This window comes from Vulpes vulpes, chromosome 4 (assembly GCF_048418805.1).
Source record: "Vulpes vulpes isolate BD-2025 chromosome 4, VulVul3, whole genome shotgun sequence".
Classification (NCBI taxonomy): domain Eukaryota; kingdom Metazoa; phylum Chordata; class Mammalia; order Carnivora; family Canidae; genus Vulpes; species Vulpes vulpes.
The window spans coordinates 83902672-83920676 of record NC_132783.1 but is presented as its reverse complement, the minus strand read 5'-3'; the positions used below and the strand labels follow the sequence as shown (position 1 = coordinate 83920676).

Genomic DNA, 18005 nt, shown 5'->3' with positions numbered 1-18005 from the left:
TAGGACTAGGCTTTGTCAGCACTGTTGGGAGACCTCACAGAGGAAACCATGCCCCTCAAAATTGTGAAGTCTGGCATTTGCAGGCCTCCAGGTCTGAAAGGCTGCGGAGTGCAGAAGCCGTGGGGAGAGCCGTCCCAGGGTTCGGATCCTTGCCCTGCCACACCCCGAGCGAGTCACCTCAGCCCTCCCAGCCTTAGTTTCCTTCTTTCTCTGGTGACGCTAATAAGTAACATGGTGATGATTAAGGTCATGTATGTCAAAGGCTGTCAACCCTGTCTGTATAGGACAGTTTGTCAGACATCCTGAGGCTGACACCCCACCCCAGACAAAGAAAATCAGAATCCCAAGGGCATGGGATAAGCATAATGATTTTTTTTTAAGCTCCCCAACAGTGATCCTAACGAGCAGAGTTCAGAACCTTGATGGATATAGAGCACATAACACAGTAGGTGGTCAGGCCATAGTAGTAAATACATTAAAAAAAATAAGTTGCACAAATTATCCCAGCATGACTGGAAATAGGATCATAGGCCATTTTGAGAAGTCAGAATTCTTGTGATGGAGGGATCCCTGTTCTCACTGGAGAGAGATGGGACCCAGCTTGGGCAGGAATGGCCACCTGAAGGGAAGAATGGCAGCAGTAATAGTGCCAATGGTTTACACCTAGTGAGTCCTTGCTACGTGCCAAGCACTCTGCTTAGTGCTTTTCATGCATGGTCCCATTAGATCCCCACCACTGTCCTGTGACCTAGGCCCTACTTTTCCCCATTTTATAGATAAAGAAACTGAGGTTCAGGGAGGTTAAGTAACTCACTCAAGGTCATACAGGTGGCAACTGGTCGAGCCAGTGAAGTCCCGGTGGATCAGACAGTTGGGCTGATTCCATCCCTCTGCACCTCCCAGACTCTCCTATCCATGGTCGGCTACCTTCCCGTGGCCATGGTGACCAGCAGGTGTCACCGGCCTTCCTACACAAAGCCCATCAGCCTTGAGCCTCATCCTGTGCCTGGCTGGAACCCATTGAATACCTCATTATTCTGCCCAATGCTTCCTGCTCAGTGGGTCCAGAGAGTAGACTGAGGACCCAGTAAGCCTGGTGAGGACCTGCCAAGTCAAGGCTTCAACCCCCCTGGCAAGACCCTCCTGTAGGTGGTCCTGATCTCTGTGTCTGTGTCTGTCTGTCCTCACGTCTGGTCTCCTTCGTGAATTGTGACACTCTTGTTTCTCAAGAGCTCTCAGGAGATGTCTTGCATCCTTCCAGCTTGGCCGTTCTGAGGAAGTCCATGGCATCTAGGGACGGAGCCCTCACCTTTCACCCTGGCACTCTGCTTCCAGACCTGGGTGGAAGCTGTTGAGGGCAGAGTTCCCAATACAGCAGGCAACTCCTGTACTGAATGTGGTTTCTCCTTCCATGTGCAGTGTGTCCCTGTTTCTGCTGAGACCTCTTCCGTGGCAGAAGAGATCCTGGGGTGCCACCCTGAGGGTCTGACTCCGCTTGAGATGCCTTTCTTGCACTGGGGCTCCCAGGAAGGGCCTTTTCCAGGAGACTCCTGGCCCCCAAGTCAGACACAGCAGACTCTTGTGGATCCGGCTGCCGGACTTCAGGTTAGGGAGAGGGTACAATGCAGGAGGCTTGATTTTCCTTTTTGTTTTCACAGCTGCCAAAAGCCTACTGAACAAGAAGTCAGACGGTGGTGTCAAGGTAGGTGTCTCCACCCCTCTAGCCCAAGACTGTCTCACAACAGTCTCTAAGGGGAAGGGTGGGGGATTTTTGGCTTTGTTCCTCCTTTCCCCAGGAACCTTCCTATCCTTGCTTTTCTGCTTTAAAACCAGAAACCTTTGTGCTCAGAACAGCAGGTTCCATTGGCCTGAGAGGGCAGAAGAAAGATGTGTTTCTTTTGACCCTGGCTTGAGTGTAAAGACTCCGGGGAAGTGACCTAAATTATAGTTTCCTAGAGAGCTCAATCCTGAACCTGATTGCAGACGCATGCCCTCATCTCCATGGCTTGACTCTCGGGATTTTTAGGTCACTTGGGTAATCTTCTTTTTTTCCTTTTTCTTTTTCAAGCACAAACCCTTTTTATCAAACGAAAGCAAGGTTTGCCTGGTCCACTCAGAGTACAGGGCTTGGAACCTGAAGCCACGATCCTTTTTTGTCATATCTCCAAAGCACTTCCAGAACCCAGCTCAAATACTACTAAGTGAAAGTGTCTCAAACTTTGTAGAGGCACAGGCTCCTCAGAAACAGGCGAAGGACATAGTGTGTCACAGCTTGTTCCTATTTGCTGAGGGAGCATTTCCTGTGGGATCACAGCAAGAGGAGAGAACAGGGGCCCTCAGGGACCAGCAGAAAGCTCTAGTGAGAATGGCTGCTTGGTGAAGGTGACGGAGAGGTCACCTTCTAGGGGTCCTAGGGGTCCTCACAGAGCCCACAGTGTTCTGTAAATGCTTTGGGGGGAGAATGGGTCCTGGGGCTGGGGCATTAGATAGGCTATCTTGAAGCCTACCAATTTACACCATAGCGCATTTCAAACTATGAAATGATCCAAACCTTTAAATTCCAACAAGTTTCAATTGGGCCGTTCCCCAGGATCTTATGTTGCCAGCTGAGATAGACACGTGTGCCCCATTCCCCTCCCTGCTCCCCTTCCTCTTCCCCTCATTCTCTGCATGCCTGCTTCTGTGTACTTCTGCACCAAGGAGGGGAGCTTGGGCTCCACACACACCAGCTGACATGGATCTGGGGGTGACCAGCAGCCCCCCAGTTAGAGGGACATGAACTGGAATGGGTGGAGCCAAGTTAGGAGAAGGTGGCAGGTTTAGTTGGCGAGAGATTTTGCCTATTTCTATCCAGGAGAGAAGCTAGAATCAGTGATTCTTTATAAAATATTTCATAAGTACCTCTGAGAGGCCTGGCACTATGCTCAGTTCTAGGAGCACACAAGAGGTACAAGAGGTGATGCAGTTTTTATCTAGCTTTGAGAAGTTGTCAGGTTAATTGAAGAGGAAATTGGACACACCTGAAATCAGCTAAGCACTGAATGGTATATGGTACTGAACCCTACATTGCATGGTGCAGTCCAAGAAGCTTCTGGGCAAAAACTTATTGGAGAAAGCTTAAAGGGTGTGGGAAGATTGGAGCTCCATCAGCGATTGCCTCTAGAGAATGGGATTGGAGGTGAGGAAGGTGGAAAGACACACTTACTTTCTTTCTTCTTCTTCTTCTTCTTCTTCTTCTTCTTCTTCTTCTTCTTCTTCTTCTTCTTCTTCTTCTTCTTTTAACCTTGTATACGTTTTCTTTAAAATGAGAAGGTGTTCCTTCTATAACTTAAAAACAACAAAATATTTTTATGAATCCTATCATATATATTGATGTTCTCTGCCCAACTGGAACATGGGGTTAGTGGTAGAAGGATATCAAAAATACAGCTGGATTGGTCTGTTGAGCAGTGGGATTGGAGGTTTGCGTGTCAGACCACAAGACACGTAGGCCACTGAGCAGAGAACCTATGGTAAGAGCAGTGCTTTCAAAAGATTTGGCTAAGGGTATAAGGATGAAGAGAAGAGGGAAGGAACTAGACACAGAGCTATCAATTAGGATTTGTTATAATCTGGGCATAGCGTGAAGAAAAGGTGATTGGAAATAGAAAGGCTAATATTGAAAATACTTAGTGATCAAAAGAACACAGGCACCAACCTATCAGAATAGGCACTACCTATGGATAATGGTCCTGCTGAGGCTCTGATTAGATATTGGCTCTGTTTAGAGGTGTGTCAAAGGTTCACTCTGGACGTATTAAAAAGGACCCATCTAAGATAATGTCAAATTTCCTAGAATTTTGACCACCAGTTGGAAGAATTGGTGGTACCTCTGTTAGAAATGGGATAGTTGTGAGAGAATGTCCATCATGATAGCCAGAGTTTTTTTTGGACCACACTGAGATTCAGAGACAGGTGGAGATCCAGGTGGAAAGGTCTTTTAAGGTGATGGGAAGTAGCTGGTGGAGCCCAGGAAAGAGCTCAGCACTGGACATGCAGTTCGGGATGGGAATGAGGACTCACGTGACTTCACTCATGCAGCTAGTTCTGTGCTTCACAAGCTGGGAAAACAGCCACATAACCCACCCTTTAAGGTGTTCAGAGTGAGGGAGAGACAGGGAAGCCAGAAAGTCCTGCATGGTCTGGGGGGGCTATGAAGGACATGTGCTCAGGGCAGGCCCTGGCAGAGCAGAGACCAGCATCTGAGACAAAACAGGAAATCTTCCTGAAGGAGATGGCCCATGAACTGAGTTTGAAGAACTCCTTTGATCTGATCTTGCTAGGTTAAAGCGGGCAGGAGAGGGGGGAGGATATTCCAGGCAGGGGGAATTGCACAAGATACATAGGTTTGAAATAGTGTGATGATTCTGGGAACTTCAGTAGCTCTGAAAGGCTGAAGGAGAGTGATTGCACAAAATAGGACCTGAAATAAAGCAGTAACAGCCATGGTGGTGGTGAAAAGACAGATAAAAGAGCCATTGAAAGACAGGTTTCTGATGGAACTTTCTAGATGTCTGGGGCCGCAAGGATGTGTCAGGTGCAACCATGTAATTGTGTAAGGAGCTAATTAAAAAGATACAGCTTCCAGGGTCCAGCTTGGAATTCAGATTCAGGAAGCCTTGGGTGGGAGGCGGAATCTGAATTTTAATAACACTCCCCTTCTCCCATATGAATCTAAAGCGCATGAAGGTTTCAGAGTTCAGTAAAGACAGAATTTCAGGGCCCTCTGTCATTGAGAGTCTGGAAGAAGAGGAATCATCAAAGGAAACAGAACAGAGGAGGTGGGGGAAGAACAGAAGTGTGCAACATTGTCAGACCTTAGAGAGCCCTGGGAGGGATTAGGGCAAGGCAAAGAAACTGTTAAATTGTTTCAAATGAGAGCTTATGTGGGAAAGCTAATGTCTGACCCTGCTATGTGCTCAGTGAGTTTTGTGCAGAGAAAAAGACTTTGAATATAGTGGTGGGAACAAAGGCAAAGAAACAAATGTTTAAGAAGGGAATGGCCAATCAAAATTAAAAGGCCAGCAACAGGTTAAGGAAAATATTCACAGCAGATGTGATGGGATGAGTTAATAATTATTTTTATACAAAAAGCTTTCCCTATCAAATAACAGTCCGTCCCCCCCCCCCAAAAAAAAAATCCAGCAGATAAATGGTCAGAGAAGTTGCACTGACAACCTAAAAAGGAGGTAAAACTAGTTAACAAATGTGGATGTTTAGCCTCACTGGTGTCAGGGAAGAGAAAACACAAGTTGAAATGAGGTGCCATATTTTGACTCTTAAGTTTGTGATAGCAGTGACCCTTTCTGAAACAGCCTGTGTTTCAAAAGCCATAAAAATGTTCCTGCTGTTTTTACCCTTTAATTTTCCTTCTGGGAATTTCTCCCAAAGAAATAATTCAAGGGGCGTCTGGCTAGTTCAGTCTGAAGAGCACGCGACTCTTCATCTTGGAGTCGTGAGTTCGAGCCCCACACTGGGTGTAGAGATTACTTAAAAAAATAAATAAACGGGCTAAAAAAAAATAATTCAAAATATGGAAAAACTGAAAACAGAAGGTTATTCAACATGACTATTTCTCACTGAAAAAAATGGAGGCGATTTCAAAAGTCAGTAAAATAATGGCTAAATACAGGAAATCCATTTTACTAGACCTTGACAGAGTTATTAATTTTCATGACTATGTAATATGTTTATATTAATTGGAAAAAGTGGGATATAAAGCAGTATGAACACTGTCATCTAAATTTTGTCTGAAAAAAGATGTTGATTGTATTCAGTATATATTATGTGGATGGAAGAAGATGTGGAAGTAACCCCATGAAGTTATAATAGTAACTTCATTGGGCAATGGAAATTTGGGAAACTTTTATTTTATATATTTTTCTGTTTTCTACATTTTTTTTACCTACACTGTGCGTTACTTTGATAATCAGAATAAAAATCAAAATACTATTTGTTTTAAAAGTAAGGCATCAACTTGTATGCAGCTTATAATAATGTTTTTAAATTATGTAAGAAAAAAGATTAGCAAGAGATATGGGATTACAGGTGGAGTGGATTTTTTTTCCCCTTCTTTTTTGTTTTCCTAGTTGCTTGTAACGTGGCTGCAGACCTTTTAGAATGTATGTATATTTTTGTATATATACATAAAACAATGAATGGTTGGATGGAAGTGCTGCAAAAGGCAGAGGAGAAGACAAAGCAAGAGGTGTGGGGTTTGACTTTTCTGGACTCTCTTGAAGGTCAAAGTCATGACCTCATGTGTATATGAGGGAGTCCTGTGAGGTTGCCCAGAAGATGCTGACCTGTGAGGACCCTGGGTCCCGTATAGATCCCACCTTGCTTTCCCAGCTTCTCCCTTCCCAATTCCTGGCACTTAAGGTCTATAGGAAGTTTCCTCTTCATTGTCCAGAAGCTTTCAGAAGATGCTAGGATTTTAGCATTGGTTGGAACATCAAGACCACTTTTTGCTCTTGAATTTAGGGACCCCAGATTTTGGTTTGATTTCTCTGAGAGCAGATACAGGGACGCAGTGTCTGTAGAAGAATGACAGCCATGTATGAGGACAAGACTGGAGAGGCCACAAACTCTCAGATCCTGAGAGGCCCCTAGTTGAGGACAGTTAATGCGTTTTGCTCATCCCAGGCCAGAATGGCCATCCAGTCAAAAAAAAAAAAAAAAAAAAAAGAAGAAGAAGAAAGAAAGAAAGGGAAAAAGAGGGGGGATATAGGCATCTCGTGAAGTACTGTTTGAATATTTGTGGAAGTATAGAACGTAGGTTCAAATCCTTTTCTGGCTTCAAACTTTATTTTTTTATTTTTTTAAAGATTTTATTTATTCACTCATAAGAGAGAGAGAGAGAGGCAGAGACACAGGCAGAGGGAGAAGCAGGCTCCACGCAGGGAGTCCCATATGGGATTCTATCTCGGGTCTCCAGGATCAGGCCCTGGGGCCAAAGGCGGTGCCAAACCGCTGAGCCACCCGGGCTGCCCTGGCTTCAAACTTTAAATCAATATTTTAATTTTTAAGTAAAAGTGAGATGTGGTTCTTTTAAAATGACCTGGTATTTAAACCATGCTGCAATGTGCTGGTTGAGAGAAGCTCAGCTATGCATGGCTGCCGGTAAAGTCAGGGCCTGGAGCAGAAAAGGATCTTGGGTTTGCATGCAGGACAGTTGAGGCAAAAGAGAGCCAGCTAGGATTGGGAACTTACTGCCCATTAGATGAAGCAAACAATTGAAAGTGCTTAGCTTAAGGCAAGGTCCAGGTAAAAGCTGCCTGCACCACACAGCCAGGGCCTGTAAACCACCAGGACCAAGGGTGGGCCCAGTCAGTGCTCCCGCAGCTTTCACTCCAACAATGTTGGGCAAGTTAGAGACCTGTGCTCTGCTTTAGCCTGAGGGGAAACCAGAGTCAGCAAGCCCACTTCAACTCAGAGGAAGTTTGTTGATCATATCCTACCTTTAAGGTATTTCACTAGGCACCGATGAAGTGACAGAGATGGACCCTCCCTCACATTGTAAACACTCTGGTTGGATAAAAGGATAAATATGAATGTAAACTAACTTCCTCTTTTTGACGAATAACTTTGGAAATAAAATTACATATTTGGGCATAAACGAAAGGCTATTGTAAAAGAAGCCTCATTTGGGGGCTCCTGGCTCTCATTAGAGCATGTGACTCTTGATCTCAGGGTCATGGGTTGGAGCCCCACATTGGCCATAAAGATACTTTTTTAAAAAAAGAAGAAGCAGCCCAGTTATTCTTAGGCCATCTTTTTTGTTTATTTTTTTAAAGATTTTATTTATTTATTCATGAGAGACACACAGAGAGAGGTAGAGACATAGGCAGAGGGAAAAATAGGCTCCCCACAGGGACCCTGATGGCGGGACTCGATCCCCAGACTGAGGATCACGCCCTGAGCCAAAGGCAGACGCTCAACTGCTGAGCAACCCACGCGACGCTAGGCTTTCTTTTTCTTTAGATATAATTTTAAGTTCTTTTAAATACTTGTAGTCCCTTTCTTTTGAATTTATTATAGTCCTGAAAATGTCTTCTAAAGTAGAATGTCAGCTTCTTGAAGAGGGAACATTTACCTGACTCGTTCACTGTGCCTAGAACAGTAGTCAGACAACAGGCAGACATGTTCTGAAGGGACTTCCGTCTCCCAGCAAGCTAATTATAAACTTCTCAAGTCCCTTTCACCTTTTAGACACAGTCTTCTGAGATGTATTTTCATTGCTCCATGTGGCCTTTATTTGTATGCTTTTGTTTCACATCTGAACAAAAAATCTGTGAGCATCTATCTGGCTGAGGCTAAGGAATCCCTGTTTTTAGCAAACCCCCCCCCCCCCCCCCCGGTTACATCTTGACATCTTCATGATCACTGCACTTTTAGTCACCAGCACCCCTATTTTCCCATTTCCCACTAATTGCAAGATGCAGTGAGATTGAAATCTTCTAGGTGAGCGTGGCCATGCCAACAAAGAAAAGGATGCCCCCAGCTCACTGTTTATCAGATGATTTTCAAAAGCTCAACATCTTTCTCTGAAAAGCAGTGTAGGGATGCAGAAAGAAAAAAAAAAAGTCTCGGTTCAGAAGTCTAAGGTTTCCGAAGCTGAATATGACCTTGAATGGCTTTTGCTATTTGCCCAGTAGCTGCTCACCTGAACTGCAGGCAGACCTAGTAATGAGAGAAGACACATAACCTGACAAGGAGCCCGCCTTACAAGCCCAAACCTATAAATTGGCAGAATGTTATCTTTACAAACTTGTGACTTAACCTTCTTCCAGAGCTTTCTGTGAGCAAGGCGGAGGCATCTTAGAATACACTAAATCTCTGTTTGTGAACCTGACAGCAACGGAGCTCTTGTCCCAGGGCGTGGAGGGATGCGTGTGCCTGGTGGTCTAGGTGCTGTTTGAATCCTTCTGGTGCTGGGCTCCAGGTCTCCTTCTTCCGCTCTTTTCTCCTGAGGCAGAGCCCACGCTGGTGCACTAACCTGCAGCATCTCTGTGCTTCTCGTCTTACCTCCTCTTTCCCCTTCTCTTTCCCTTTCGCTGTGGTGTGTCCAGAAAAGGAAGTCGAGTTCCAGCGTGCACCTAATGGTGAGCCTTGCCTGCCCACCCACCTGCCTATCCATGCTGCCTGCCCCCGCCTGCCAGCCACGCAAACCCATTCTGCCATGTGCGTGTGCTTCACTCATCCTCACTGCATGTCTGTGCTGTGTGGGCAAGCGCGGCCTGTCCTGCCAGGCGGGGGCCTGTTGCCCGAGGTCTCCCGGTGGCCTCAACAGTGGGCATCGGAGTGTGTGGTGTGGCACTCCCTGCTGCAGAGCTCCGACTGCCTCCAGCAGCCCAGGGCAGAAAAGGAAGCTAGCAGGGACTTGGAGCCAGGTGGCAGTCACAGGGAGAGACCCTCACTCACTGTTGCTCAGGAGGAGAGGCCCTGCTCACCCAGCACTTCCCACAGACTGGCAGCCAGTGGACATCTGGGCGGAGGAACTGGTTGTAGGCCCGCAGCCCTGAGCCTCACTCTCTGGGCCTTTGCCTCTGTGCGAGCGTCCGTTAGCAGGGTGTGCCCAACGTTTCATCCTTCCTACCCACCCCTCAGGGGTTGGGGAACAGCTGAAAGACTATAGAGAATGTCACCTTCTTTCTCATGGGACACAGGCCACCACGGGGAGCATAGCAGCCTGGATTGTTATGAAAGCATCCATTAAAGCCAGAGGTGGGGCCACCTGGTTGACATCCCAACCCTCTGCAGATATAGCAGCTTTAAGGAGACCCTGGAGTCTTTGCCCCCTGCCAGGGTCTCTGTCTCAGCTGGGCTTTGCCAGCAGGACATCCTTCATTCAGGCAGCCCCAAACAGATTGGACTTAGTAGCTGAGCTAGGATGGCTCTGCCTCTTCTGTGGGGGATTGGAAGAGAGCAGAGTTCATGTGAGTGTAGATCCACTTTCTGACTCTTGCTGGGACCCCTCTTTACCAGCCTGCAGGGTTCAGTGGAGTGTTATAGCACTTGGTGCCTGGCTTAAGGTTCTATGCTTAGTCCTGTGTTTGGGGACGTCTTAGCTGTTGACAGGAACCTAGGGTTGGATTCCTTCAAGTCTGATCCAAGGGGCCATAAAAGAAGCCTCAAGGCAAGAAGAAGTAGGGCGGTCTGGATAGCTTTCCGTGTGTATCCTAGGAGAGGAGACGCACATCTGACCTGCCAGTGTGTCCTCATTTGTGTTGGCTCAGAGATGGTAGCTACATGTTTGGCTGTCTGTCTTTTGAAGAACTTGCAGGCATCAGGTTGTTCTTCAGTGGCCACTGGCTCCACTGGGACTCCCAGTGAGACAGAGTACATTGGTGAGGGCAGTGGAAGAGGCAGAGAGCCTCTTATAGATATGGCTCCCTGCCCTGGAGGTCAGCCTCCTTCCTTCCTCACCATCCTCCCCAAACCCTCCCTTCCCGGGCCACTCAGTATAACATTTCAAAAGGCAAGGAGATATCCCAAGATAGTCCAGTGGTCTGCTGCTGTCAGGAATGTTGGCCTGCTGGGCAGCCTACTCTCCTAGGGGCTGGGTTCTGGGACCGCAGCCACAGTCACCCCCCTGGATTCACCTTCCCCTCCTTGGAGCTCTGCCCTCACTCCCAATTGAGCAAGACCGAGATTTATGAGGCAGAAAGGCCAACAGCACAGCCTTGTCTCCGCTCTGTGGGGGCAGTGGGTGCATTTTGTATCCAAAGTCAATATATCCCCCCGCCCCTTCCTCTCTGGATACCATCTTCTAGGTGAGGTTTTCTTTCTCTTCATGTTCCTCTTCTTTTCAGATCAGGCTTCAAGCTGGTGTTTTAAAGGAAAGGAAATGCAAGTGGCAGGTTGAAAGGGCAGCAGGAGACTGCCCACAGATAGGGGACCTAGAGTTTCTGCATTTTGTTCTGCTTTCTTATAAACCCTTCTTTTTCCCTGTAAAATGAGAAGATCCGGAATTTATTTTTTGTGAAATGTGATTGTGCAATGACATGGCATCTGGCATAAGCAGAGATTTCTGGAGAGATGCTTTGAAACAAGTCTTTGGGCTGGTCCCACCTTAAGGATGCCTCCAGTGTTAGGTCTCTGGGCCCCTCCAAATACTATCCCCCCTCCAGTCGATCATCTCTCTGATCATTGCTCCCATCCACATAGTATGATGGAGGCCACCTCAGGCCTAGCTCCTCCGGGCCAGGCCGGGGGCAAGGGAGGTCTGGGAGTCAAACCTGAGCAGCTTCGGTGACTGCAGAGGAACTAAACCATCTGTTTTCTTGTCTCAGCCACAGAGCAACAACAAAAACAGTCTCGTAAGCCCAGCCCAAGAGCCCGCGCCCTTGCAGACGGCCATGGTACCTCCTGACTACGGCTTCTCCGCCCCTGCCCCTGGCTGCCTCCTGCTCCACTCCTTTCCTCTTCTTGCCCTCCCTCCCAGGCTTCCTTGGGCCTTTCCTTCTCATCCCTGTAGAGCAGGCTGCTTTGTGTACTGCCCCATGGGCCCTCTCCCCCTCATTGTCCTGTGTGGCCATGCTCCTTCCTGCACCGCAGAACTGCTGCTCCTGCTCCTTTTGCTATTGAGGGTGGGGAAGAGTGGTTAGGGCTCTCAACTAAACCTCTTAGCCCCAGGCTGGGCCCCCATGGGTCTGCTGTAGGGGCCGGGAAGGTGAGTGGCTTATCAGAGGGTAGGAGCTTTCTTGGGACTGTCGTTCAGTTCTTGGAGTCCTCCTTATAAAATCTGCTTCAGCCTCTCCTTTGCAAAGCTATGAACAGGAAGGAGGGCTAGGGTCCCTTACCTCTGGACGGTGCTGAGGTCTTGGAGTTCCTGGAGAGCTCCGTGCTGAGGGCACTGTGTGCTCTCAGAGATCTTTCTGCTAGTAGCACTAACTAGAGAGTTAGCAGAGGAATGACTGGGAGAGAAGGAGGGGAACTGTACCTGTTGCTCCTACTTCCTGCAGACCTGGACCTCCATGCTACCTCATGGCGCAACAGGGACAGGAACTCTGGGGAAGGCAAAAGATGGTAAAGCAGGCAGCTCCATAGGCTCAGCTTGCTGAGGGGGCATTCTGGGTCTTTCTGAGAGACCTTAGTCCACTCTCCCTCTATCCCTGCCTCCTACCCACCCCTTGATGAATACTGTTGGCAGGGCCTGGCCTGTGCCTCAGCCCCACAGCTCTTCCAGTATACTTGTCCTGTGGGGAAAGAACACTCAGATCTAGCAGGAATCAGGGACAGATTCCTTGTCCTCTCAGCTTCCCTGGTACCTGCTTTTGTTAAGTGTCAGGCCTGGCCTTCTTGCTCAGCCAGTACTGTCCCCTAAATCTGGGGCTTCCCAGCTGCCTGGACCCAGTTGAGCCAGAATATTTTGTTTTATGGGACTGGCTGGCAGGCAGGCCTCAGTGGTCATGATAGTGGTCTATGAGGGACTGGGGTAAAGGATGGGGTCCCTCAGGGAAGAGCTGTAGGACTGCCCCCAGGTCAGGAGGATAATTTTCATCTTCTCTCACAGGAGCCACAAACCACCGTGGTACACAACGCTACAGATGGGATCAAGGTGAGTGGTCTTGAGCTGGTCTCCTGCTTTAAAGATCAGCGGGAAAGAGGTGGGCTGGATCACAGAGTCTGTGGGTCCTGCAGATGGCAGCCTACAGGCTGCACCTTGAGGCCAAGGTGTATGCAGAGTCTAGGCTGGAGACAATGTGTACCTGTTTGTCGCTCTGTTCCCTGGAACGGTACTATACTTCAGGCCCTATAGTCAGATGGGCCTGGGTTTGAATCTTAGGCCCCTAAATAAGTCACTCTAGCACTCTGCACCTCAACTTCCTTACCTATAAATTAAGGATAATAATAATGGAATGTCCCTCCATGACTTGTGAGGCTTAAATGACAGCAAACAGCTAAAAAAAGAGACAAAAGTATAATCAGACCCTAGAGCATCCTCCATTGCCTCACCCCATTATGCCTTCAATAGCTTTGTCTTCTTATTTGCACCACCATTAGTAAATATTTATCGAGCCCCAAACCGTCCGGGGCTCTGGTCTACAGAGGTGACAAGACAAAAATCTCTCTCCACAGGTGTAGGGGAGGCAGATAATAAACCAAAAACCAAATAAGTAAAATAAAATCCAGTAGTGGTAAGTGCTATGAAGAAAATGACATTAAGTGAAGAGAGGGGGTGAACAGGGCTTTTACTTAAGTGGTCAGGGAAGAGCCTCCCTTAGGAGGTGATTTTTGAGCTAAAAACTAAATGGTGGGAAGGAGACAGCCAGGCAGACTCTGGGGCAGGGTCAGAGTGCCCTAGACCAGAGAGCTGCGAATGCAGGGGCTTAGTAAGTATGCAGAACAGGGGAAATGAAGCAGAGCTAAGAGCGCGGAGCCGGGAGGGGAGCAGCAGGAGGGTGATGACGCAGGCCTGCTACTACTGCTTCATAGCAGTACGCATTTTCTTCCAGCCTCAAGAACAAGCTATTAGAGGGGAGGGGCAGATGGAGAGGGAGAAGCAGACTCCCCACTGAGCAGGGAGCCTGCTGTGGGGCTCGATCCCAGGACCCTGAGATCATGACCCGAGTTGAAGGCAGATGCTCAACCTACTGAGCCACCCAGCCAACCCAACGACTGTAGGTTTTAATGACAGGGTAGATAGTTTCGTTTACTGAGTTGAGGAAGACTAGGGAAGGAGTTTGGGAATCCAAGGTTCTATAAAAGTCGGATGGCAAGGGTGCAAATAGAGCCTTCTATGATTCTTCCCTGTACCTCCTGCAGAGCACATACGCTGCTTTTGTTCTGCTCGGTTCCTCTAGTTTCCAAGGACCTGAGTGTATAGAAACGTGTTCTTTTTGGCCTACAGGGCTCTACAGAGAGCTGCAACACCACCACAGAAGATGAAGACCTTAAAGGTAGGTGCTGGCCCTTGGTGGGGAAGGGACCCCAGCAGTGTCCCAGGTACCTTGGTTCCAATGGGGCACCTGTCTTGTCTGTCCCCAGAACTGAGAATGGTGCCTCCTTATACTCTAGGAGAGGGCTTGGCAGAAAAGCTACTTTCCATGGGCTAAGATGTGAGGTCCCTGTCTGGCCTGGCTGGGCAAGAGATTTCTCTTCTTTGACCCCAAGTCTGGAATAGCTAAACTAGAGCTTTTCCTGGGCCTTTCTGGGGCCAGGGCTCAGAGAACTGTCCCTGTTGCTGATAAGGATAGGACATCCCAGTACGGAAAACATCCTGAGTCCCTGGAGCAGTAACCCACAAATGGAGTGAGTCATTAGTAGGGTGACCAGTCGTCCCGATTTCCCTAGGCCTGGAGCAACTCCCAGGATGTGGAACTTTCAGCTTTAAAACCGGAACAGTCCTTGGGCACATTGGGATCAGCGACTATCGTCGCAAAATCTTGGCATGAATGATGGAGTCAGGACCACATTTGGCCATGTCCTAGTGGTCCTGTGAGGACCACCAGCCTAAGCTTGGGCCTGGCCAGAGGGCCAGGGGGTGTGGGAGGGTGTGGCAGACCAGACCAGTGGGAATTTCTGTCCTGCTCTTTGGTTCGGCCTCCTGGGATTGCTCCCTTTACCATCAGTAAGTGACCTGAGGCCAGGGTCGCAGAAAAGTTGCAGGACAGAGCTGAGAGAGCACCCCCAGGAGCAGTAAAGGGGCACTGAACCTTTGGAACCTGAAAAAAATAAAAAGCATAAACATATAAGGGAGTTAAAAACAGTACTTGTAGGGCTGCTGGGATTAAGGCCAGAGCAATTCAGTTCTGGAGATGCTGGTGGAGTAAGTGGCTCCTTCATGGCTCTTGACCTTGTAGCCTAGCCCCCTGTGACATCTTCCCCGGGAGCATGGGTACCTGTACAGGCTGTTCAAAGGCTCCTCTGGAAGCCACAAGCCCAAGTCTGTGCACCTTCCTGGGACTGTCAGCTGGGAGGCCTCTCTGGCAGAGGTGGCAGCGTGGGATGTGGTCCAGTGTCCACAGCAGCCCGAGGCGTTGCCTTGCCCCGGCTCTGCAGTGCCACGGGCTTGGGTCCTGTCTGGCTTGCTCGCTCACCTGCCTTGTTCTGTTTGTTTTGGCTGCTCTGCCTTGCCCTGCCCTGCCCTGGCTGGCTAGCTGCCCCGCTCCGCACTGGGAATGGCAGCTCGGTGCCTGAAGGACGGAGCTCCCGGGACAGACCAGCCCCCTCTGCAGGCATGCAGCCCCAGCCTTCTCTCTGCTCCTCAGCCAGTAAGTTTGAGGGAGGCACAATCTGGCTTCTGTCTCCCTGGCTCATCCTGAAGCCCCTCAGGGATCCCCCCAGAGCTGTCAGCCCAACCCAGCTGTCTATCTCAGTAAGCTTGGGGAGCTCGGCCTCTGCTGGGTGGGAGAGCTGATTGGAGGTGCCTTTAAGGCCAGGCAGGGGCCCCTGGGACCAGGGCCCAAAGACATCAAGAGTGGGTGGAAGAACATGGTGGGAAGGAATAGAAAGCCCCTGGGATATTTGGTGGGCCTTGCCTCAGCAATGAGCCAGGAAGAAAGGCCAAGTCAGAAATCAGGTCAAAGGTGGTGGGAGCGGGGGTGATGGTGAAATTGCTGTAGCCGAGAACCATGTTGGGATGCGGTGTTGCCTGAGGCTCAACATATCCTACTGAGAGCATGAGGCTTGGGGTGAGACACACCTGAAGTAGCTTGAACCTCCCACAGCCTCAGCTTCCTTATCTATAAAGTGGGAATAAAATAGCACCTACCTCAGAGCTCTGTAATGAAAAAGACATGAGATAGTAGAATGTCTAAGTTGTGTCATGTAGAGAATGCCTTTGTCTGCTTCTTTTCCTTCTACTGTCTATCCTTTTAGAGTTTATCAACACGATCCTCTTCACCCACAGGGCCCCAGTCAGGTCCTACAAATGGGTTCAGTGGGGTTGGAGAGGGAATGTGTGTGTGTGTGTGTGTGTGTGTGTGTACACACGTACCTGCTTGCCTCTGGAAAGTGGATAGAGCTTGTTTGTTCCCCCAACATGCTGCTTACTCACCTGGAGCTGTCTACGTGACAACGCTGGTGGCTGTGGGGCCCCCACCTGGTCGTGTCTTTGGCTGTGCTGTCCTCTCCCAACTGTGCCCCTCGGCTGTGCTGTTCTAATGCTCGCATCTGTCTTGCAGCCTCTTGCTCCTGTGAGGAAAGGCTTGTAGCTTGGGCCAGCCCGGGTCTCTGGTCAGGGTTAGCCTGAGCTCAGTCTGAGCCCTCCTTTACCCTAGTGTTGCTCCGGCTAACAGTGCTGTTCCCTGTCAGTGAACTGCCGATGAGTGCAGGGTATCACCAGCAGTTCCTCGGCTTTGGATAGCATGGGGGTGGGGGGCTCTGAGGGCTCCAGTTCTGCCTGCCTGTCATTCTGAGCCTTGTCTTGGTTTTCTTGAGGGACACATCCTGGCATGAGAGCTGGTATGAGATTTAGAGCTTTTCCGAGGCTCGTCCAGGGTAAATGGAGCCATCTCTCTGGTGAGAAGCTCCGTTGAAAAAGAGTGTTTATAGTACCAAGATCCTTTATCCCAAAAAAGCCCTGTGGAGGAGATGAGCAAGGTGAAGAGAATTAAGCATCCATCCCAGGGCTCTGTTCATCCTTTTAGAGCCCTCATCACTGGCTAGGTTCTGCTCTCAGGCTGGCTGTTGCCCAGGGCTAGGTTCTGGACCACTGAGTGAGGGTTGGGGGTGGTGTGGTGTGGTGGAAACTGAGACCTGACTGAGCCCCTTCAGGTGAGAGAAGTAAGCAGGCAATGGAGACAGCCATATCAGGAGATGCTTCTTCTAGAGGCTAAACGTGCTGGGGATGGGATACACGGACTCTAGGCAGAGTATTAATGATGGCTAGCCTCCTCAATTGTAAAAGACAAGAGCGTTTTCTGCATCCTACTTGTTGATGGAAAGGGAGATAAAGGCCAGAGAACCATAGTGAAAGGGTGGGCTTCAGGAGGAGGGGGCCATTAGCTCCATAGACAACAGAGAAGGAATGAAGAGAAAGTGGGCTCGCTCTCCCTGAAGAGGGCCTCGATGTTAAAGATAGAGATCACAGGGATTCTCTGAAGGATTGGGGAGGGCTCTCTGTCACTTAGGAAGTAAATTGCTGGATTTTTTTTTCCCTCCACAGTGCGAAAACAGGAGATCATTAAGATCACAGAACAACTGATTGAGGCCATCAACAATGGGGACTTTGAAGCCTACACGTGAGTAGAGACCCATTTCCTTGAGACCCACGTTGTCTCTCGAGGCCCTCCCTTCTCCCCAACATCAGCTTGTACCCTGGGAAAAGGGAGAGCTGGGCCTTGGGCACAATGTCAGAATTAAACCCCAGGCCCTTAGGCTGGCCTCTCTCCCGGGTAGATACCCTGTGATAGTATCCCACCCTGCCATGGGGTCCCGGTGGCGGACCCTAAGATCTTTGTCATCTTGTTGGGCCTAGCCCATAGCTGACCTGCTGCAGGACAGACACCACGGACAAGAAAGACAGTCTTCATAGGAGACTGACAGGCTGCTTTTCTTTCTGCAGGAAGATTTGTGATCCAGGCCTCACTTCCTTTGAGCCTGAGGCCCTTGGTAACCTCGTGGAGGGGATGGATTTCCATAAGTTTTACTTTGAGAATCGTGAGTGGGTTCGTGCTGCTGATATACTCCTGCCTGCCCCTTTACCCCCTTTGCCTCTGTCCCTGCTCACCTCCTCTTCCCAGATGCCCGCTTTTCCCTTATTTGACATGCTTGGCTGCACCCTGGTCTGTGTTTGCCTCCTTGTACCCTGAGGATGGTCTTAAACTGACACCTTTGAAGGACCTGCTCCAGAACCCCACGTGTCCCTTCATTCTGCAGCAGCTCGGTGGCAGTGCTGGTTGCCACAGTCAGGGTCACTCTTTCTCTAAGCCTCGCCTCTTCCCATGAGGACTGGAAACCACTGAGATAAGGTTGAGATGATGTCAGCAAGTAATAATGAAGCTCTCTATCTACAGGTT

The 18005-nt window shown here is 49.1% G+C and overlaps 1 protein-coding gene across 17 annotated transcripts in view; it reads left to right on the top strand.

The window, feature by feature from the left end:
• CAMK2G (calcium/calmodulin dependent protein kinase II gamma) overlaps positions 1-18005 on the top strand; it is a 54821-nt gene that overhangs the window by 32998 nt on the left and 3818 nt on the right. For 3 of the 17 annotated variants that reach the window (XM_072756280.1, XM_072756275.1, XM_072756271.1), the window contains 6 exons: positions 1659-1702; positions 11334-11402; positions 12557-12601; positions 13895-13943; positions 17153-17228; positions 17552-17646. In XM_072756280.1, coding sequence (XP_072612381.1) covers positions 1659-1702; positions 11334-11402; positions 12557-12601; positions 13895-13943; positions 17153-17228; positions 17552-17646 — 378 coding nt within the window. Of the gene's footprint in view, positions 1-1658; positions 1703-9110; positions 9144-11333; positions 11403-12556; positions 12602-13894; positions 13944-15143; positions 15258-17152; positions 17229-17551; positions 17647-18005 lie in introns of all 17 variants that reach the window. The other 14 variants (XM_072756265.1, XM_072756263.1, XM_072756270.1 and 11 more) reach the window with 7 other exon arrangements.